Raw genomic sequence first — 23,689 nt, forward strand, 5'->3', positions numbered from 1 at the left:
CAGTAGGAAACGTTAGTAGAAGTAGAAGTGTAAGTGTTAGCTAAAAGCCGACTTCTTCTGTCTCTCATTCCCATTAGCAGCCATTGTTTACCTCCAAGGTAGTGCCTGATGAGATTTCTCCTGTGCGTGATTAAACAATAAAAATTTTGTTCAAAACGCCGTTGATTGATGAAATAAACCAACGAAAGACGCCAGATGTTTTCTAAAAGCAAAACGAAAGAACGCCAGATGTTTCTAAAGCAAAACGAAAAGACACCAGCTGCTTAACGAAAGACGCCAGATGTTTTCTAAAGCAATGGTTTTCTAAACAATGAAAATTCACAGCGTACATGTAAAATTAAAGTGAGCTGCAAGTCGTCATAACTCTCATCGAACCTTTAGTATAAACGCGCCCGATCTCACGTCGGTGATGATGTACTGGGCAGAATTCACGGAAGATTCACGGTTTACCGATGAACCTCCGCAGCTTCGCCCACTCATCATCATTCACTCCGTGGATATGCTGTGATTTTTTTTTCTAACAAGTCGACGCGGGCTGCTGCCGTTGTACTGTGTTTACACGTGCCTGCCTCACGCATCAGACATCCTATGAAAGGTGGACGAGGACTGAAAGAAGGCGAGGACGATCTTGGCGAAGGAGTCAGGCCTCACAACGTCAACATGCGCGACCGTTGAGGTCGCACTTGTGTGGACACGGCCGTAAACCTCCCCAAAAAATTACACCATCTCCCGCTAAAGGGGACCATGAGTAGATGCGAAGCCGGAGCACTTGCACGATCGCGTTCCGTTGGCGTTCGCTGGGCATGCTACCGACCTCGCGTCGTGCAACGCGAAGAGGAACGCTACGCGCGTCTTGTCTTCTCTCTAGCCTGGCCGTTAATTCTCACAGGGCGAGCGGGGAACGCGGTCGACAGGCGGGCGAGAGGGGGCAGCGTAGGAGAGGAGAGAAAAGGGGAGGGGACGCGCATGCGCTCGAGCTCATCGCGGCGTTGCGCAGGAGAGAATTTCGGCATGTCTAGCCCGCGTTTCAAAGGAAGAGTGGAAAGGGGAGGGGAGAGGGGTATGGAAGAGGGGAGGGGGAATGGTGAGGGGGAGTGGAGAGGAGGTGTGTGGAGAGGGCATGCGCATGCGCAGTAAGGGTGGTCACGCCACACACCACCACTGGATTGAGCTCCGCCTTAGATACTTCGCATCTAAAAGCATCCCCAACACCTTCGCGATAACAAAATCATAACACAGGACCGTGGTTCTGTAATTTTGTGGCCTAGATCCACCCTACTAGAGAGGCATGGGAGGCAGCCCTACTCAACTGCTGAGGCCTGTAGTCTCAACGGGCTCTAGTTCCAACGGGCGCGGGTAGCGGCGTTGTCCAGCGGAGTCCCGGAATAAGGACTCCCCCTATGTAAAGGGTCCTTTTGGGCCTGCAAACTCTCATTTTATTGAATAAAAGTTTTTTCACACACACACAATGGCCGTCAAAGCACTTCTTTCGTTACTTTCGCTGCAGTACTGCGGTGACATGCAAAAAAGCATACTAAAATTTGGAAGGGGCTACTGCTCTCGCGGGTCACAACGCACCTGGTTCATTAATTAAATACGCGCGCAGGGGCCGTATATTTACGAGCACTGGTTATGATTGCCGACATCTAAAAACTTCACTGACAATATTTCAGGGTTCTCCCTGACGTTGCTGTGGCCCTGAAAAACAATAAATGAAAATGTACGCCAGGTTTCTTTTGTCGCATGCTAGTTTTCCATGCTTTCTGGTGATACGAATTTCGGATGATACGAATATTTTTGGTGGTCCCGTGAGATTCGTATCACCGAGGTTTCACTGTAACTGGCATCGCGACTAATCCTATCAACGCTTTCCCTACAGAGTTTAAAAACGATACAAAAATAACGATTTTTTAATCTGCATCTTTGATTCTCTATGTCTTAACAACTCAAATAACTATTTAAATACACTTCATTCGCAAGATACAAGCAATTTATATATATATTAATATTCAGGGAACTGGCCTCACTGCAATGCACCACGAAAAGTGCCCTAGGTAATCTCTCCAGATTTCGGCACAGAAGATCTCTCTTTGAAATTTAAAAAATAAAGCACTGGGACAAGCGAGCCCGTGAAAAACGTGGCTGATCCCTCCGTCATAGGAATCGGTATAACACGAAAGTGAAACGTGTCTTCACAGAAGTAGTGCTTATTGTGTAGTGATATATGAGAGCTTGTACAATGTCTATTCGTGCTTGGCAGCTACAGCACCGTTTTCACGTGGATGCACCCATGTTGACGGCATGTATCTATCGCGACGACTAACGCCCATGATCATGATTAAACGTTGTGGTAGCTGACGTTGTGAACATATATTTGGACACAGCACATCGTGAATTCCGCGTAAGGATGATATCACAAGCGCATAATCACACTGGTACCCGGTATGCACTTCTTCAAAGCGTCGTCAATTAAGGAGAGAAACGGCACGGTGTGCGCTTTCTAGCATGGTGACCGACGCCTGCGCTCATGCATACACACCACACACTGCGCTTCAGCATCACGGGAGGTAAGTTCGTAGCCTGAGCCGCAAATGCGTGCGTCCTGCTGTGCTCTGTCTCGCAGGCGCTAGTGTCGCTCCCAAGACCGACATTCGCACGTCGAAATCGCGTCCTTTCTGCAACGCGTATTGCAGCAGTTTTGTTAGTCGGTGCTCTCGCAATCGAAGCAGTCGGCGGGGGCGAAATCCCGTTGGGCATGTGGAAGCTGCACTACTCCGATGAGCCGACGCACGCTAACACGAACCGAAAGGGCAAAGAAAGAACGTAACCAACGTAACTGCGTCAAGGGTGCCTCGGCGATGCCAGCGCGGCCAGTGTACCTCGCCGGTATCGAGACGCTGTAACCATGACCTCCGAAATCGCGTGCAAACTCGGAGTAAGCGCTAGTAAGTGTCAATCGTGAAGCATTACTTCTTTTCACCTCTCACAGACGGCGGCACTGCCCCGCTCCGCGCCGCATACCTACACCGCCAACAGAGAGCACCGTGCGAAAGTGAATGTGTGAAAGATATAAGGCGCGTTCGCGCCGTGTCTAGCATCTGCCGAGTTCAGTCGGTAGGGCGTCGGGCGCTTGCCGTCGCGGCCGCAAGATCGTGGGTTCGATTCCCAGCGGGGGATCTTTTTCTTGGTTTTTTCTTTCTCGCCCTTTGGCGTCCATTTTATCAACGTCATATCCGTGACGGATGTACTTGGTGGACCCCGGCATAAAACACTTTCGTGTTAAAAAATAAAAAAACTATGGATGCGCCGGTGGTGGTTTGTTTACATATATCAGCATCTAATGCTGATACGTCGAGACGCGGTCGTTGTCCAAATCCGATGACTTAGTGTTCTGTGTAGTCGCTACCCCACTCACAAAACTGAAATAATTCACTCCACAAAAACTTTGGCAAACAAGCGTTTTTTTTCTTCTTTCTTTCTGAACAGAGCTGCTGCGGGGACACGCACGCCGCTCTCGCACAAAGGAGGACGCCATTTTCTCATTCCGGTTACAGAATCAAGTCCTTTCTGGACGAAAATGCATGCTTTGAGCGGGTTTTTAAATTTTCTCGGCGCCACGTGTTGGTTGGTTGGTTGTTCCTAGAGGAATGGCACAACCCGCCACGGGGGGATCGGCCACGACTCGTGCGGCAGTAGGATTTGTGAATGAGAGAAAAAAAGGAAAAGGGGGGGATAATTCTAAAGAGATAATTTGATAATTTGTAGGTAAGCGAAAATATTATTTGTGTTTACGGTTTCCGAATTGGATGCTAAAAAGATAGAAGAAAAAAAATAATAATCACAGGGAGAGAAAGAGTAGGTGAGTTAAATAAAATAATTATATAAATAATTAACGATAAATGAAATAAATCAGATAAGTATGCACTAGAAACATTAGCATGGCAATCGTTTTGATTCTTTTATATAGTTAACTACCGCCTCACATATGTCCCTGTTGCAGTGCCCCAGTGCCGACGCCCCTGGGGAGAGTAATGCCGTTACGGAAAGCTGAAGTCCAAGTTTTCGGAAAGGAGGCTCGAGAAATCTTTGCCTTAGATGTTGATATCTGCGACATTCTGTGAAATAATGCTCTATGGTTTCTGCTTACGAACATTAACAACATTGAGGGGAAGGAACAAAGCCAGGCCTCTGTAAATAAAAATGTAAAGAGGGAGTTCTGCATCGCAATTTAGTTAATGTAACTTCCAATTGTTTTGTGCCACAGCATGAGCTATGCCATGAAAACCTAAGGTGCTGAAAATCTACCCCGTTTAGAACAGAAGATTTTGTGTGTTGCTCTCGAATACAAAAATATCGAAATCGTGCGATAGTATTTTGGGAGGAGGGCCTTAGAACCTGCAGGACCGGGCCCTGAATCGATGCTGCCGCCAATGTGTCCGCTGCTTCATTTAGAGTTATTCCAGTATGACCTGGCACCCAAACCAAACGGACAATACGAACATGATTGGGCATGTATGTGTATAATTCTGACAGGCAGCTCGATGACTTTGGTACTGTCAAAGCAGCGCAAACTGACAAAGAATCGGTCAGTATAACTACTGAAGAAATAGATGCTGGGAGTTTGCGTAATGCCAGAATAATTGCCATTAATTCTGCCTGGAATATTGGCGTAAAATCGGGCAGTCTAAGAGAAAAAGACCAGTTTAATGCTGTTGAATAAATGCCCACTCCTGCCTTCTCATCTGTAACGGAGGCATCTGTGGCTATGACTGAACTTATCCGTAGACTCTTAAGGTGGTCGTTCATCAACCGGTTTAAATATGTAATGGGCAATAGTTAAGCATTTTTTGGAAATATATAATCAAATTCTATTATTGTTTTATGATTGAGTACACTTGGGAAACTTATTTCATGGATTGTTACTTGTAAGAGCTCCAATAGCTTTTGTACAAAAATTATTTGAGGACGATGTAACCGAGACCACTCACACAAAAAATCTGGACCGCTCGCTAAGAAATATATATTGCGATCGTCTGTGTGGGGAGGCATAGATGTTTCAAGAAAAAGAGGACTCGACAAAACGAGTCAGGGTAGTTTTACTGTGGTGCTCCCAAACGCTTCTTGCAGCGTGGACGAGCTCAGCTCGTGTTCGGTAGGAAAAGGGTTAAACAAAAACAATGGAAAGTTTTGCACATGTAACAAAGCTATCATTTCATCAAAGCATCCCTTTACAGAAGCTGGCTAGCCTCAGAATCTTAAAGGGACAGACAACCAATTTTTATGGTGCCTGTTTTCTTTAGTGCAACCAGCTTACCAGTCGGAGTGCGTAATCATGGAAGTGGTAATGCGCAAAATGCCGTGAAACATTTTTATCCGAATTTTTAGATCTCCAGCGCCGATGAAGTCATACGCGCAACACATGCTGTACAGTGGTAGGTAAGTGCGATAACGGTTCGTGTTTGTGTGCTGTGTTCTACGACGCATGCGCCACTCAACATGATTCCACTAGTTGCCGTGAAGGCAGCACCACTTCTCAGTGTCAACTCCTTTTACTTCGTGATAAGCACAGAATAAAGCATGAATGCCTAGTAAGACACACAGTGTAATTTTAAGTGGGAATTGTGATGCGTCTAAGCAACTGAAGAGTACATACAGAAATTGCGATGGCTCATTCACGCATTACCAAATATTGACTGCCAGGCAACACATTGTTCCAGTTTTTCATGAATTTCAAGTGCATTTTAAGAATACAAATCCTATTTAAAGCACACAAGGAGTGCTCGAATCAACCACTATAATTCACAGTCTCTCCCCTTCCACCAGTGTGTTGTGACACACTCTGGCCAGTTATCAGTCCCTTTAAGAGTAAGTTATTTAGACTGGGAGTTACATGGTTCAGAGTGACTACAGTTATCTATAAGCAAAATGAAAGAATTGCAAGGTCACGTAAGAGCACACAAATGTTGCATGGATTTCTTTTTTTCGATCAGATTGCAGGACCCAATATACTAAGCAGAAAAGAGCTTTACACAGTTTTGAGGATCAGGAAGGAAATTATACCATTGTTAAAAGGCTGTTGAAAAGCTGAACCTGCATGAACTATCCCCATCACAGTCGTACACATAAGTACGGAGGTTGTACTACCAGGAATGTGCAACTCGAAGTAAAGCTTTTCATCGTTGGCTCTTCAGTAAGAGATCAAAAAGATATCCGTATAGATGAGTTCGTTTCATGTGTTGCATACAAGTTCATCATACATTTCGTAGTAGGACAGTTTGTTGGGGTTCACAAGGCTCCCTGCACAAGGGGCACTGTTTGTTAGTTCTCAACCAACCGGTGATGCAATACCAGCAGTAGACGTGACCGCAAGGTATTACTGATGCATTCTTCGCAGAGTCGACGCACATGCAACAGTTGTATTTCGATGATGATTCGGCGTGGCCACTGTCGCCGGTATCGGATGCCTTCAGCGACTTAACCGCCGACTGAAGCGACACCCCGAACTCAATTAGCGAGAGCCAACCCAACACTTTGTAGTAGCGCGCAACGTCTGGTGTAGAGAGCCAGTTTCTTATCAGCACGTATCTGATTCCTGTCAACCTTTTGGCGGGACTGTAGTATCCGCCGAAGAGATAGAACAATATCACGTGCACTTGCAGGGCTCTCGTAACAAGCGTGTTCAGCGCTTCCCCGTCGACATTACGTCGCTTTTTGACGAGCTTCAACGTCCTGCTGATCAAGTTACCTCCGAATGACTGCAGGACCACGAATGTGATCCTCTGGGCGAGTGTGGGTACTGTCTTGAGGGTCCGGCCCAGCTGCAAAATGTGCACGTATTCCTCGCCCAATGTCTGGTAGCCGCTCAGCGTCGTCGCACAGTAGTACACGAAGCTGGCAAATGCGTCCACCTCTAAACGCCACCTTATCCATCGTCGCATTCCAAGTAAAGCACGGGCGATCTCCGACACATCTCTCTGCAGCGACGCGATGTGCTGTTCGTCTTTCTGATGAGCCCGCAAAATCTCAGGTTGAAGCGCAGGCTTAAATCGAGACATTTAGACGTAAATTCGGGCAGCTGTCACACAACTCAAGGCATCCGTGCACGGCAAACCCTTCCGTCGCAGCACACAAGGACACTTTCGTTTTTCCGCGTTGATAATCATCAAATCCAAGAGCTAGCCATTTAGCCAACGGCAGCCAGAATGCCATGACGCATTTTACGCTAGCCTTCTCTGCGTACAAAAGCATAGGCTTTGAGATTTGTGACAAGTTCTCTGGATAACTTTTGCTTGGAGCGTGTAAAACTACGCAATTGTTTGACACCTTTGTATAATACATGGTTTGAATTAACGTTTTTTGACAAAGTCTGTAATAACAATATTATGGTGGCTAGACATCGATACAGAAAGTCTGACATAAATTCAGCCTACACGAGCCGAGCCAAGCACAAGTTTATTTGCATCATGTCGGAGCAGGACCGTTCCTCTGCTACTCAAACGAAAGATGGGCCTGTTCAGTCCGAAAACACTATTTCAGGCAAGACATTCGGAGGATCGGAAAGAGGCCGTAGCCGACAAAGCAAAGAGCCCATCATGGAAGGAGCGCTTGAAATAGGAGAGCACTACATGGTGCGTCGTTGCGACGACACTTGGCGTAAGTTGGTTGATGTTTACGTCGCAAAAGCTTGCGAGCTGTCATTGCGCGATCGAGGATTAGTTTCAGGTCGTACTACATTGACTTGTTTTATTTTGCAGATCCTGCGGAGATTATCCAAGTTCGCCCGTGCGATCATGATGTCGGAAAGTGGGAGTACTACGTTCACTACGAAGGATGTAAGTGTTGTCGTAAGGATGTAAGTTGTCGTACACCGGCAAAATCTGCCCCGCGGTTTGAACTACCGATGCGTACGCGTCTTTGTACCTTTGTTGTGCGTTGCTTGACGCAGATAACCGTCGTCTGGACGAATGGGTCGATCGCGACCGCTTCAATTTGTCGTCGTCTCAAAAGGAGGACCTCAAGAATCCAATGTCGCAGGCAGACCTCATAGAGCAGTCCGACCGAAAGATCACGCGCAACCAAAAGCGGAGACATGATGAGATCAATCACATTCAGAAGGTGATCTTTACAATGTTGAACACTTGGTTAACACAGCCTACAAACGCAAGTCTGTGAGGCATTCTGATCGAAATATTGCCGCTCTTTCAGACGTACGCCGAGATGGATCCGACGACGGCAGCACTCGAAAAAGAGCACGAGGCGGTAAGTGCGCCAGCCTGGTGTATTTGCTCATCTATCTTGTAAACGTGCATGTTACTAGTAAATGTAAGCTCCCATTATAATCCGTGATCTTGCTCAAGTTTATCGGAATGGAGGGTCTAGCGTTACGTCCAGACGTAACGATAGGAATCATTGCATTTACGTCTGGACGTAACAAGAACAAGTCTTAAAGTTACGTCCAGCATGACATATGCAACCTGATAGACACGCCGACCGTTCAGCTTCGGTTACGCAGCGTTTTAGACTCGATGCTGCAATGACGTTAGTTCGAGTGGTGCATTTATTCATGTCTTTTTCTCCAGTGGTTTCTCTTAAATATTGTTTTAACATTAACAATACCGCTACAAAGGAGCCACAGTTTTCTTTGAAAAGAGAATCGTGTTGCGCACCCGTCACTGATGCTCCTCTCTCTGGCAGTGATGCCACGAGCAAGATAGTTTTTCTGGTTAAGGCCTCACTTAGCAGCAACTATAACTGCAATTGCGTCCAGACCCATTAACCCTGTAAAACCCAGTGTATCATATATGATACATTAAAAATAATGCCTCAAAAGAGGTAATAAGCCCGTCAAAGCTTCATGGAAAAGCCATTATTGCATATTTAACATGTTATAATGAAGTTACACTGAGTTATTCATTTAATGAAATAATTAATTAATTTTAATTAAGAGTAATTAAGTTATGATCGAAATAAAATTTCACCATTTTTTTTTCTTAAAATGAACTCTACAAGAAGAGCAATTATGCTGAGTGTTTTTTCAGAATTTTTCTGAAGGCAGAACGCCTCTTGGGCATTACAGGGTTAAAAATTCAGTCTGCCAATGAAGATCAAAATTGCAGCAGCGTGTGTTTTGTTGTACTGCTGGAGCTTGTCTGGCCAGTCGTGTCACACTTTGCACCGCAGTTGAGAATAGATATTGTCAAAATGTCTTCAAAAAGTTTGTCAACAACAGAGCTGCTGATACAGTTGCTGATACAGCTGCTGAAACAGTCCAGCAAAACAAGCCACACACGTTTCAATACACTCTAGTGATGCCGGTAAACCGGTGACACTAATAGTGTTACAGTGGCTAGTTAATCGTATCAAGCAACGAACCATCTTGCCTTTAGCACCATCTGCAAGGTGACTTCGCCCACAGTTGCATGGCCAGCCTTAGCTTATGTCAGATGTTGTCAAAGCACTTGAAGTACGCTAAAGGACAGCAGATACGAAAGGAAGGAGTTTTAGTCTGCGTGTAGGAGGTTATGTTAGGTTAGGTCAAGTAGGTGTAGCGATAGAGGTGGCTTTGCTTAAGAAATTGCTTAAGCATTACTTTCGGTTGTCTTGAATTGGGCTGGTCGGTGCATACGGATTCTGAATGAAGAAACAGTGCTGGAACAGGATGAAGGCGAGAAGGCACAAACGCGGCGCTTACTAACAACCATATTTTATTGTGTTTGCACGTCAATATATACTGATTGTATTCTTTCCTGTATATATTGATGTGCAAATGCAATCAAATATGGTTGTTAGTCAGCGCTGTGTTTGTGTCCTCTATTCCAGCGCTGTTTTTTCGTTCAGTATTGGTTGTCGTCTCTCGACATTCTTCGGTACACGAACTCATGTGACCGATTTCTTTTTCTTCCTATAGATCACAAAAGTGAAATATGTTGACAGGATACAATTCGGAAAATACGAAATTGACGCGTGGTACTTCTCACCTTTCCCTGAGGACTACGGAAAAGTGCCGAAGCTCTGGATCTGCGAGTTCTGTCTGAAGTACATGAGACTTGAGAAGACCTACCGTTACCACCAGGTAACGTAATGGTACTTGAAGCAGTGCTGTGTTAATGATGGTTAAGGTTAGCTAGAAAAGTGACAACTATTTTGGACGCTGGGATTTAGACTTTATAGGTGCAAGCTGTCAGTTCCAGGCTTGGTGCTCTGGGCAGCATGTTTCATTTATGTTGACATTCAGCGATTGTCACCAATCGCTGGTGTGTCATTAAAAAAAATAAGCATGCTGTTGTAGTCTCCTCTCGGCCCAGTTACTGGTGAACAGCGGTGAGTATAGTGGGATTTGCCCAATTTCTGTGGCACATACTCATTCATAATGATGATAGTCTTTTGTGGTCATCCATTTTACTTTGAGCTTTAACATATTCGCTATTAAAATACGTGTTCAATGTTTACCGAACTAGAAACATGACATTTTGAAGTCCCCTGTGATTCTCTGCAGCTCTTCTTTGACTTATTCAAAATGAGTATAAACATTTAAGAGCTAATAACGTTTAATTTGGTGTCAATGACTAAAAATATCTCTGATGGTGGTTTCACATTGTCTTATTTGCATTGAACAATTAATCCTTCTTTCTCGAAACTTGGTGCCTGATGACTGAGACACCCTGTATACTCAGACTGCCACCTGTGTTTGCGTCTTGACAGCAACCATAAAGTCGTTCAACTTATTTTATGACAGACCATAAGTCTGTCATTCATTACAACAATATTAGCAGTCCATTTGTCATTTATTGCTGCCTGTTCCTATAAATATTTCTTGCATATTACAGATAGGCATGCCTTTTATTTACAGTTTTCATGCTATTGGCCTATCGGACTGTATTATGCGGGTTAAAAACAGCACTTTTATGATCAGTTCATTACATAGCAAGAGCACTTATTAGGTAACAGAACAAGAGAAAACAAGGTTTTGTATGCAATATATTTCACATGCAAACACAAATTAAAGTTACTACACATCACATTATATTACGTACAGAGAATAAACATTCTGTGTGCCTACACGGAATAAACAATACAATAGTTTAATATAGAGTGCTAAGCAAAACCTGCACACACAATATATTTTACATGCACATATATATGCTTGAGCATAGTTTTGCCTTTCTTCATTGTTCTGCACTGGTGCTTTCTTACATTGATGTCGGCAGGTCATTGCATTCTTCGATTGCTCTTGGCATGTGAGAACATGCGCAAGTATTAGCGTGCACCTGAGGGAGTTGAAAAGTACCATGTCTGCTTCTTTGTGATGTCTACATTGTTACGGTATTAAATACTGTTCGCTGTTGATGTGATATAACGAGAAGGAAAACAAAGTTTAATACAGCTCTGTGCCTTTTTGAAACAGAAGTCGAACATAGCTTTGTTGTGCTGATATTTCTGGCACCACAGGGACAAAAATACGTGGATGCATAGGCAGCCAAACTGTTATAATGGAGCTTTGCATTCATGCAAAAGAAGCTGCCAGGTGCTCAAACTCTGCACTAAATAATCTAGTACAATTTAAAATTGAAGCGCTGAACACGACTTGCCAGAGCGTTTGTCGGGGTGTGGAAAAATAGAAACGTCTCTAGCATTGGAAAAGGTGGCCCATCTTCACCACAGCCACTTCCGCATTGCCATTTTAAAGCTAAGGGGGTCAGAGTTACATTGCATTTCTACTAATTGCTCTATTAATTAAGTTTTCCAAATACAGTTGAAACTTTATTTAACGAAGCGATGAGGGCACTCGAATTACTTCGTTAAATCAGCAAGTTCGTAAAATCAAGGAAGGGATCTTTCGGTTCTTTGAAATCTGGAATTCTAATGCAGCATCGCTCAAAAGGTACGACGGCATTATAATTGCCACTAATACACGCCTGCGCGTGTGAAAAGTCTGAGAGGGCAACCCGAGCACGAATTCCTCTCATGTCCGGGTTATACAGCCGAGGTAGACGGTAACGTGAAGCTACGACAAGCTGCCTATATTCGAAGGCAGGGAGAACGAATGCATTTAGTGTGCGAGCAGGTAGAGCAAGAAAGTTCTGTGGAGATGATCAGTGCAATCTGTTGCATAAACCATTTAATAAAGAAAGCAACCTCCGTTTTCCTGTGGGAGCATTTGCAGGGACAACAGATCACTACCGCCCAGTGCATTCGACATGCAAAAGCACTACTGACTGCTGCATGCAGCCTCGTCAAAATAAAACTAGTGTTGTGACTAAGGTGGCTAGATGTTTTAACGCGATAGCATTGCAGCGCACGTCCGGCAAAAAAAGCCGCTTGTGTAAAAATTGGAAATATATTACTGAATTTTTGCTCATTTATTTCCGGAAAAGCTTTGTTAAAATGAGTTCGATGCCATGAAAGCTTCGCTAATTCAAGTTGATTACAACATTGAACGCTATTGGTACATGCCAGGGAATGCAAATTTCTTTGTTAGATCGGGAAATTCGTAAAATCGAGGTTTAACTGTAGCTTGTGCCATGTAATAGCACAGCGTTCAGCCTAGAGATATAAAATGACTGCTGCCATTTGTCTGTGGCACCGAGTACACGAAAGGAAGTCCCTCGGCAAGTGAAACTTTTCTGCGATATGAATTAATAAAAAGAACAGGTGAAAGCGTGCCAACCATCTTAGTTTTCTAATGCTTACATAGTTTGATAGTACTTTTCCTCTCTTTAGAGTGAGTGTGTGTGGAGACAGCCACCTGGCAAGGAGATATACAGGAAAGGCACTGTCTCCCTGTGGGAGGTGGATGGCAGAGACCACAAGGTATGTAGTCAGTGTGCTTGCAAGCATTGTCCCAGCTAGTGGCCACTACAACAGCGTGAAAGTGATCATAGCGATGTGTATTCAAGCAGCTCAGCCTCTTTTGCCCTTTACATTGCAATTTTGCCAGTACCAAGGCTTGTAACATGCTAGCAACTTTTGTGGGCATCCTATTTAGCTTCGGTTCCTGAATGCTGTAAATGTCTATGCTTTTGCAGTTATTAGACGTACGCTGCATATACTTGAATGATGTTGAATAGCAGAGAGCATTTCTGGTCTAGTCACATTGAGAAAAATATAATTGAGGCTACTATAACGTAACTGAACACTATGATGTAGTGTTATCATTTAGTTGTAACGTGATTGGGAGGCTGTCATTTCATCTGTACAGCTAAGAGTAGTATCTTAGTATGTCATGCTGCCACCACCAGGTCAGTTGTGGCCCTCGTCAAATGCATCCCCGTACTCGGGTGTCCTGATTCATGGCCTCCGAGAATGGCACCATGCAGTGCTTGCTCTAAAATCGCTTATTAAAGCAATGAACAAACTAGCCCACTGTCGGATTTTGCTTCTTTTCATTCTTTTCGCGACATTCTTTTCATACTGAAATAATGTCAAACACCTTGAGAGCAGGGGTGGCAGACACAACGAAGAAACGTGTCGGTGAATATACTAGTTTTAACAGTGGGCATTGCATTTGCTGTGCTCCCGAGTGCCGTGTTCCTTATTCATGGATTACCGAAGACGACAACTAAAGTGTAGAGCACTGTTATCTGTTCTTGAAGAGTATCGACAAATGTTTTCCAAGTTGCTGAAACCGTACCACACGCTTCTCGCATGTACATAGATGATGTTTGGCAAAACATCATCATATTGTCGTGGCATTGACCAAAATTTGAGCTTTTACTCATGTGTGCCGGTAAGGTTAATTGTGATGACATTGCCTGTGAAGGAATAGCCACTATAGCTAGTTGTAGAAGTTCGAGTAAGATTGCTTGTGAAAGAAGAAAATGGAACATGTATCGATGCATGCGCAGCAAAAATTTGTTGATAGTCAATGCTTCATGTGTTACTTTTTGTTTGTTCTGCTTTTACTTTGTTAGTCTGCCTTAACATCTACCAGCCAGTTGCTTTTGTACACAGCTTTGCATGTGTCTTCTCTCTGTGATTTCTTGTGGCTGCTGCATAAATTGCTGGAATGGAGCACACCAGTGCATCTAGATGGCACGGTGTGTTCACCTTCAGGGTGCTGACAATGAAAGCAGGCTCTTAGAGAAAGGTGTTACAGTAAAGTATTTAGGGTGGCCTTCTGGTCCTTTTCGCTGTTTTTTGCAGAATTCAGAGGGCTTGGACTTTTCCTTTGATGCCAAAGAACGACATAAGAAATTATGGTGGCATTCACATGATGGCGATTGTCTAAGTTCATGCATTCACAGTTATACCACTGAGCTTACACACACAGTAGTATCTTGAAATTTATTATTTTTTTCGCTGCATCTTTTGGGATGCCCATGACAGCAGCAGGGACGGTGTCGAGAGTGTTTCAAATGGTTAGTGTGGACATTCTAGGGTGATAGTATGAGCGACACTGCCTAAAGCATGTCATTATTGAAGTCTCCTTCAGGTGCACCGAGTGTGCCGTTTTATTCATAGCCACATCTGATTGATGTCATAACTCCAAGAGCCTATCAGACCATCTAGGAGTCACACATGGCTATCATGTAGTGAGAGGATGTCGGACTATTGCAATTTGGCCATCTTAAGGGGAGATGCGGGTCGAAAAACGCGAGTTTTCTAAAAAATTATCGATTTTTTGTTTTCACCTGTTTTGTTAAGGTTAGTACCTCTACTGTTCTGAAAAAAAAAAATCAATGCCGAGACTCAACTGGAAACGCTTTAAAATTGCGTCTAAAGAGCACAAGGTGGCTGTCAAAAGGCCGAAAGTGTGTGATCTTCGAGCACCTTGCCGCCGATAATGCGCCGCCGCTCGCCATTGTCGACCGCATGAGGCGAAGAGCCGAGCCTCACTGTTCAAATAACGACGGTTTCCCGCGCTGCTGCAGCGCAAGAAATAATAAAGAGACGCACGCTTTTGCCGCCTTTTTCGAGCGCCACGACTGGCTTTAAATCACGTGGTACGGATCGCGAGCCGCCACTGGCCGCTGCGCGCATGTGTGTGCTGTGAAGCCTACTTGCAGGATCCGTGTCTCGTTGAGCAGTGCAGCTGAACAACGCTTTTCTCGAGTGCTTATCCCTTATGGATGAAGAAAGCCGTAGGAAGCGCGGTCACCGGCCTGTGAAGTTTCACGCGGCGCACAAATTTCGAGGACGCCGGCGCAAATCAAAGCCGAACACTCAAACCACGAAAAGAGCGTCTGCTGCCGCAAGGCGTAGTGGCAGTGACGCCGATGCGTCCGACGAGTTTGCCGCGGCATTCGAATATGTGGGTGCCTCCCAGAAAAAGATCGGACTCTTCGAAGACGAAGAAAAATCACAGGACGACGAGTCTTCGTTGATTGCTGATATGACAGCACTGAACATGTTGGTTTAATCGAGGGCACTCCAGTTTTGAACGTGTTCTGGAAGAGCTTGGCGTGCTCCCGCCTCATGATCTGGTTGCTCTTGGCACATCACGGGACAGCACACGCCAGAAAAAAATGTCTCAAAAACTAACGGGAGAAGCAAGGGCTCGTCGGCGTGCGCTGAAGAAAAAATCTCTTGTCGAGGAGTCAGCTCGAAAGAGCTGTGAGGGCCAAACCTATGGTGCTGGCGCATTTTAATGGCAGTGGCCACTACAAGGAGGATTGCTCTTTCTTGTGTACAAATTTAGTCGCATTCAATGACATCTTTGATAAATAAACATGCAATTTTGACTTTAAAAGCTCGTTTTTCTCAAAACGCAAATTTTTCCATTTTTGTCAATGTGCCCCTCATTTTTCGGGTACTTCTGGTGCTCAGATCTGCATGAAATTTTCCCCAAGTTTTTTCCAAAGTACATTAAATGCAATTATCTTGTTTAAGTTTCAATATTCTTATTATATAATAAAAAAAAGTTATGTAAACTTTTACTAGGGTAGGAGAAATATGAACTTCCCACGTTAAAATTTTTCACGTCTAGTACATATTTTGTATGGACTTCCTAATTAGTTATTTGCATTCCACACTTTATTTGAAACATTATGAACTATGAATTGTAAAAAAATATTGCAGTTTAGGTCTGAAAAGAGGGGGGGGCAAAAGGCTTAAGTTTTTCACTTTGTCATGTTGCAGAACTAAAAGTATGCAACTTGCAAGAAAACGAATTATATATTTGAAATCAGCATAAAAAGTTCTATAAGCAGCTCAAGTTTCATTGCTCTAGGGTGAATATTAAAGAAAAAGTGTCTTCGAGTAGCATCTCCCCTTAACGTCGCTTCTTTAGTAGCACATATTAGGGCCCCCTTTTCAGAACCGTCATCGTGGCGCCAAGGAAAGATAAACACCCACAACTCTGCGCAACTGCATTCAATTGCTTACAGGGAAAGAATCACAAAATTCTGAATGTGTATTGGGATGAACATTCACTTGAAGCCAGACAGCCAGCATTGCCAAAGCGGGCAGGATGAGAATACTCTTGGACTTAAAGGGACACTAAAGGCAAATATTAAGTCGACGTTGATTGTTGAAATAGGATTCCAGAAACCTCATAGTGCTTATTTCGTGCCAAGGAAATGCTTGTTTTGAAAGAAAATCACGTTTGAGTGGTCCGCATGGTGTTAGCGCACTGCAAATCACCCGCCTGAGCGGGCCTTCTGACGTAGCAGTTGCCATGCCCAACGTTGCCCACCTTTATTGCCCGGATGCCGACGTTACGGTTTCTTGTGCAACTTTGCCAAGGTGCAGCCATGGGCCACTCCTAAACTGTATAGTTCACTGTGACGGAGCTTAGCTTGGCCAGCAGCAGAAGTAGAGTATCAACAGTGTGAAAATAGTGAGAGCCAAGCACACGCAGCAGTACGCGATACTAAAACTACCACTGAGACGCGCAGCTCGGTGAAAACGAAACTTTTGAACCCCTCGTGTCGTTCCCCATGGTAACGCCAAGAGTTTCTTTTTTCCATAAATCAAATGGAAACGAACAAGCAGCATTTTTATTACGTCTTGTGATGCACGTAAGGTTCTTTTTTTATCGCAACTAGTTTGATTACTAGTGGTTAATTGTACTCGGGACTCTTGATGTCATCGGGATCGTTTCTAAAATATCCCACTCGTGGCGCACATTGTGTCCTACATTTACCTTAATTTCTCGATTAGTAGAGCACTGCTGTTGATAATACTGATGCTTTAGATGTTCTCACACATTGACCTTTCACTCTGACATAAATTGTTATTTGCCTTTAGTGTCCCTTTAATGTGTGACGTCAGTACTCATTTGAGTTAATGTTTTCAACTGTCAGTCTACATGTATTCGGTCTTCGGGATGCAGATCTACTGCCAAAACTTGTGCCTTCTGGCCAAGCTCTTCCTGGACCACAAGACGCTGTACTTTGACGTGGAGCCATTCATCTTCTACGTTCTGTGCGAGGTTGACAAGCACGGTTCCCACCTGGTGGGCTACTTCTCCAAGGAGAAGGAGTCGCCCGATGGGAACAACGTTGCATGCATCCTCACTATGCCACCTTACCAGCGCAAGGGTTACGGAAAGTTCCTCATCGCCTTCAGTGAGTGGGCTGTTGTGCTGCTTGTGAATGCGAAAGAGTTTGTCGACGTTGTCAGATGAGTCTCGTCTTGTGAGAAACTACAAGAATTGTTTTTATTATGGTGTGTAGCTGTAAAGGAGGAAGCGCCCGTGCAAGGGGTTGTTCTCAAAGTGTAGGGCCTACAGCTAGAAGTGAACACTGGGCATTGTGATGTCAACATAACAGTGCCTATTGAATGAGTTTCCACATAATAGCTTTGCTACCTCACTATGCCAGTTGTAGTGCAGGGCAGTTTATGCAAAACCTATTAAGGCATTTTTGCCATGTTGGAGGAAAGCTTCAGTTGTGCTCATCAATCTAATTAATAATTCAGTAGTGTAATTTATTTACCGTAAAGTACCGTAGAAGCACCCACCCCACTTTCGCTGAAAATAGCGTTAATCTAGATACGAGTGCTTGTCTGGTCGAAGCAGCAAAAACCAAGATGGCCGCCAACTAAAAGCTTCGAGGCACGTCTACGGTTTCCGATGCGCAGTGGCAATTGACGACTTCGAGGTTCCTAGCAACGGTGTAGGAGTCGTCGTGCAGCTAGTAGATTGCACTCGTGCAGCTAGTGGATTGCCCTTAGCGGTCTCATTGTGTGACTATTGCAGTTAATGCTGGCACCCCAAGGGTGGGCGTTTAACATATCATTGTCAGAATTCTCAAGTTTTGTAAGTGTTCAAGGGCCCCTAAACCCCCTCCGACATTTTCCCAAACATTTCAAGTAAACAAGCGCATCGCGTGCAGAATGCCGTCTCGATCAACGATGCCACACGCCGCAGCGCTACAGGTCGCGGGCGCGCCACAATTTCGAAAAAACAATAGCTTCTCCTTTCCGGTCCCCGCCATTCCCGCCACTGACATGTGTGACATCACCAGTGAAACTATGACGTTATCAGTTTCGATGCTTGCGATTGGCCGAACGACAACCGACGACTTCCGGTTACTCTGCAAACAGCTGTTCGTGCGCACCTTGCTGTTCTTGGTCGTGTTGCCGCTTGCGAATCGACATCTGCGGTATCTGCGGCCCGTAAGGGCCCGCTCACGCTAGTGGCAAGCCAGGGGCGTAGCCAAGGGGGGGGGGGGGAGTTCAACCTCCCCCCCCCCCCCCGAATTTTTTCAGTTTTGCTTGCGTATATATACACGCGCACATACAAACACACGCACGAACATACATAAAGTATGGTTGAACCCCCCCCCCCCCCCCCCCCCCCCCCGAAAAAAATTTCTGCTACGCCCCTGTGGCAAGCCTGCCGCAACGGCGCGGTGCCGCAGAACGTCGGCCGCCGCCGCACGCGCGACAGCAGTCCAACTTTCACGGCAAGCTACGCCGGCAAGCCTCCGAAAAACATGGCCGCAGTGCCAAAAGCGGTTGTCGTCCACCTCGAGTACCTCGAGTATCAAGTGGCCGCCGTGTGCTCTGTAGCGTGTAAGCTCCGAACTGATGCTTCCATTTGATTTAGATTCATGTCCTTAAGCTTCGACAGCAAAGTATTCGTACCGATTCAGCCCCGTTTTGGAGAGCCATACTCAAATAATCGATGCTGTAGGCTTACCGAGTCGAGAAGGGCGCTTCCGAATGCTCGGAGGACATAGATTACGCGTTTGTTAGTTGTTTCTAATCCTCCATAGCTGGCGCCACTTGACCTGGCGCCAGCTTGGGGACATTTTATTTGGTTTTACGCGACGCTTTCTTTAATGCCGGACAGACTAAAACGCAACCGCCAAGTCGCTAGCGTAATTACACATCCACGCCTTGCGGTTTGATGAGCTCCGTGAACTCATCTCGAGCCGAGGTGGTCTGGCACGGCGTGTCCCCGTACGGGTCCCATCACGTTGGCGATCCTTTGAAGGCGTGCGCGCAACACAGGGTCCATACCGGCACGATTCGTAGGGGCACGGGCCGGCACGGCAGCAACAGCGGTTAGTCAACGAACAGTGCACCCAGATACAACACAGAGTTGACGGCGAGCTGGAGCGTCGGAGTCGCCGGAGTCGCGGCAACCGGAAGTAGACGCTGTCTCGAACAGTGCGTCAGCGGTGACGTATGCCACGCGAGATGAGGAGGGGCATTCAGCGAGGAGGGCAAAGCGGTTTTGGAAGTGGGTAACGTAGGAAAGAGGGAAAGAAGCGATCGTCGCGTTTCGATCATCAAACGCGTGTAACTCCGCTATTACGGCACCGTTTCGAAAAATTCTCACGTCTACGTGTTCGTTGTACACTCGAGCACAACTTCCTCACCTCAACTAAATTTCGACCGCTGGGTGGTTTAGGGGCCCTTTAATATTGGACGCTTGTGCGAAACTACGCGCTTCCGCCGTACAATATAGTATAAATAAACACAAATAACTTTCGGCCTTGCAGTACAACTGTACTCTTTTTGGCCAGAGATGTGGAATGTAGTGTAGAAATCTACTGAAAAAATTAAGTAAAGTTCACGTGGAAAACATATCCCACAATACACTTACTGTGCAGCATTTTTATGTCATCTCACTTCTGTGCCTGAGCTGAAGGTGCTTAATGTAGTGTACACACCCCTGTGCTTCTAGTACTGTCAGCATCAAATGAAACGCGAACACCAGCAAGCATTCACAATGGTATAGTGCACGCCGTCCAGTCATCACCATGGACAGGCACGCACATCCAGTTTGGCTGCACTGCTCATGTGTGCACCCATCCATGGTGATGACTGGATGGCCCACACTATACTATTGCAAATGCTTGCCACTGTTTGCATTTCACCTGATGCCGATAGTGCCTGTTTTGTGGATATTTTTTTTGGATGAGTGACACTTTGTGTCTAAGTGGGTGTCTGGGTGACTTATTATTTGTTCACATTGAAACATTGTTTACAAAATGCAGCTGAATAAAAAGGATAGAGAGGGCGCTCATTCCTATTTTTTTTCACCCTCAACTTACACTGTTGCAATTGACCATTGCTGAAACTAACAAATGAGACGGCAGTTTATACGCAGTAACGTTGTGCAACACACTGCCGGAGAGTGAAAAATTAATAAACCGGATGAAAGTAAAGGAAAATGCCAGCAATTTAAATGACCTTTGTTTCCATGTGATTTTGTTGCACAACAGACATCTTAAAATTAAAATTTGCCAAGGTAATGTCTGATAACATTTACCATGACAGAGGAACCTTTTCTAGTTCTATCACTAGGTATTGTTTTAAATCGTTGTTAGTGAACTGTGAACTGTGAACTTTTGTTTATCTTTTCATCCTACATTTCAACAATTTTTGTTTGCTGCGAACACTTTACTGTGTATTTGTTGTTTAATATTTTTGTAAATCTAGTACAGAGGCTTTTTGTCAGGTATTGCTATACCTCTAGCTTCTGTACCTTCCTTCGTGTAATTCAAGAAAAATAAAGTTTCTGAATTCAAGGCGACAGTGTCAGTATAAATATATGTCAATGTTCAATCTTTCATATCCTGTTTTGGACGCCATGATAGGTGTAACTGTAGGATGCCTGCTTTTTTGTGGCACCGTTTTTCTTTGAGGAAAGCCCAGTGCAAAAGACTGTTTTCTCATGTTCTGGAAGCCGTAAGCAATGCGAGCCTCATGGTGTGGTTGCTATGGAAACATATGTTTGGCCCAGCAGTCCCAGCAATTGTTTGCGAAAAAATGACATCGCTTCTGCCACACTCCCTCCAATGCGACAAGGCTGGCTGAGGTCTCTCCTAACCTTTCCTTCCTCCATGGTTTAGCCACATTTGGGGTTTGGCATTGGTGCTTCTCTAAGAAGACATTTTTCTTTTTGCAGTAATAGTTTCGATTCACACGTCTTTTTTTTTCTCCAGGCTACGAACTGTCAAAGCTAGAAGGCACAGTTGGATCGCCTGAGAAGCCCCTCTCCGATTTGGGCAAGCTCAGCTACAGGAGCTACTGGTCCTGGGTGCTGCTCGAGATCCTCCGGGACGTCCGTGGAGCATTGTCTATTAAAGACCTCAGGTGAGAATGAAACAAATTTGCAGTGGCTTAGCTTGGCTATGCCAGGATATACTACGTGCCGTTAGCAAAGATTCAGCTGATCATTCTTAGCTTTCCAGATTGTCTAGGATTATTAGCCTTCCTCTGTTCATTCTTCGTACGCTGAACCACTAAGTGCCAGGCAACTACTTCGGGATACGATCAGATAAGCTTCCCGGCTTTTCTGTGCCGTCGAGCAGCATTTGCGCTCTCCTTCTCCATGGCATTACCCACCTGCAAACGCCAGTCAGAGGCGCTATCAGATGGCCCCAGCGCAGTGTCAGACGGCGACTGCACAGCGAAGGCGAAAGCAGCGCGTGCACCGGCGCCACTATGTCTATGGCTACGACCAGGGTTGCCACTGACGTTTGAGTAAATGTCGCCAAACGACGAGCAAAAAGTCGCCAAAAGTCGCCATTTTTTTTACAAATTTCGCCAAAAAAGTAGCCATTATAGATATGTGTGGCATACCCAGTAATAAAAATTTCCACTCGCGTATAGCCCCGTAGAATACAGTACCATCCAAGACCCTTAAATTATATTGACGTTTCTCGATGCCAGTCGTATCGCCCGCTTCACAATGGGAGTGCATGGTGCTGCTTCTCCGACTAGCCGCAATCTGTGCGTGGTGGCGCAAGGGTGAATGAACGAAACGCTCATGATATCCTTCCATCCCTGTCCTCTCGTTTCAAAGCTAAAAGTGTGGTATAAACCTTGGGCGAAAACCGTGAAAGCATTATTTGTAGACAGCTTTACGTACCCTTATATGAATTAAAAGGATTAAAAGGTTTATTGAAAGTAACACGACAGAATTCTTACAGGAACCGATCATTAGTGAGTCTTACACCTTTTCAGTGTGAACTAATATGATACCGGATATCACCGACCCTTTCTTATACCGTATATACTCGCATAATGATCGCACTTTTTTTTTCAAAAAAAATTGACGCCAACTTCGGGGTGCGATCATTACGCGGGGTAAATTTTCCGTGAAACAATATTATGAGCACCGAAAACGCAAAGCAGTCGCTAATCTGAATTCTTACGATAGCTACCATGAACATAACCAAACATAAAAGTAGAGTAAGGCTTACCTTTGTACAGCTCAGACCACTTATAACGTAACCGCTTACAGTGCAGTACCGGCTATAATGCGGTTTTTTCTGACTCCCGTTTACTCTCCCAAAGAACTCCATGTATACGCATACCATACCGCTTATTGTGCAGACCCCCGAGATGAAAGACCGGTTATAATGCGGCTGCCGGAACATTCTCAGAGATGCGAGGGTGCGAGCGTGCTTCTCAGCGGAGATGCGCCGGCGGGGGAGAGAGCGGCGACGGCATTACAAAGGAGGAGAGGTCGCGGAACGAACGAACAAGGAGCGGGGGGAGAAAAAAGAAAAGGGATGGCTGTGGGGGACAGCAGCCCGGCGCAGGTGCGTGGTGTGAGGAGGGGGAGCGGTTGCGCGGCCGACGGAGAAGCCTTTGCCCCCTTCGGCCGCTTGACATGCGCGCTTCGTCGTTGCTTCGTCGTAGAGCGCAGATATCGCGCGTCGAACCTCGATTCCCCCGCAAGTAACAATGCTTTGAGACGCGATTGAGCTTTCGCCTTTGCCACCAACAGGCGGACTTACAAGCTTGAAAGACTTTTTCAGGATAGTTGCCGCGGCTGTTCTCCCGATCGCGAACCGAAACTTCGTTTCACGCGTGATGCCCACGGTTTAGCTCGCGAGTGCGATCTCTTCTACTCCCGATCTCCGTGTTGCCTAGGGCAAGCTTCTCGCGGTGGCATGCCAAGTTGCAACGCGCACGCTAGGCCTAACGAGCGCTAGCTGCCATGTCGGCGGCCGCGGACCACCAATCAGCGCCTGCTTTACCTCCTCTTCCTTCTCACGCGGGCTGTCGTCATAGCAACCAGACATTGTTCTCCTCACCCGCGCAACTCCTCTCCGTCTTTCTGGGAGAAATCGCGAGCCGGCAGCAAGCCGGCGGGTGCGCGCTCCTCGACATGTCCGTTCTTGTCTCGTGATTCTCGCGCCGGCAATGTGGACAGCGTGTTGCTGCTTGCCGCGCGGAGGCGCCGACGGGCGGGACGCCGCCGCGGCATGCTTCCCGCCAGTGTGCACGTACCTTTACCGCGGCGACTTCCCGTGACGGCGCATTTTTTCCGCGTTCGTTA

General features: G+C 45.7%; 2 protein-coding genes across 2 annotated transcripts in view; one reads left to right on the forward strand and one right to left on the reverse strand.

Annotated features, from left to right (window-relative positions):
* Positions 1–4,920: 4,920 nt before the first annotated feature.
* On the reverse strand, positions 4,921–7,131 carry LOC119396022 (peroxisome biogenesis factor 10). The gene has a single exon (XM_037663058.2). The coding sequence runs from the start codon at positions 7,053–7,055 to the stop codon at positions 6,252–6,254; it is 804 nt and encodes a 267-aa protein (XP_037518986.1). The 5' UTR covers positions 7,056–7,131; the 3' UTR covers positions 4,921–6,251.
* Positions 7,132–7,420: 289 nt separating this feature from the next.
* The window catches only part of LOC119396023 (histone acetyltransferase KAT8), a 29,037-nt gene continuing 12,768 nt past the window's right edge, over positions 7,421–23,689 (forward strand). The window contains exons 1-8 of the mRNA XM_037663059.2: positions 7,421–7,653; positions 7,755–7,832; positions 7,946–8,115; positions 8,206–8,259; positions 9,908–10,072; positions 12,721–12,810; positions 17,273–17,507; positions 21,342–21,492. Coding sequence (XP_037518987.1) covers positions 7,464–7,653; positions 7,755–7,832; positions 7,946–8,115; positions 8,206–8,259; positions 9,908–10,072; positions 12,721–12,810; positions 17,273–17,507; positions 21,342–21,492 — 1,133 coding nt within the window. The 5' untranslated portion in view covers positions 7,421–7,463. The remainder of the gene's footprint in view (positions 7,654–7,754; positions 7,833–7,945; positions 8,116–8,205; positions 8,260–9,907; positions 10,073–12,720; positions 12,811–17,272; positions 17,508–21,341; positions 21,493–23,689) is intronic.

The sequence above is a fragment of the Rhipicephalus sanguineus genome, chromosome 6 (genome assembly GCF_013339695.2).
Source record: "Rhipicephalus sanguineus isolate Rsan-2018 chromosome 6, BIME_Rsan_1.4, whole genome shotgun sequence".
Lineage (NCBI taxonomy): Eukaryota > Metazoa > Arthropoda > Arachnida > Ixodida > Ixodidae > Rhipicephalus > Rhipicephalus sanguineus.

What these genes read in the sequence shown, in the direction of transcription:
- LOC119396022 (XM_037663058.2), bottom strand. Translation starts at nt 7,055, where the DNA reads ATGTCTCGATTTAAGCCTGCGCTTCAACCTGAGATTTTGCGGGCTCAT.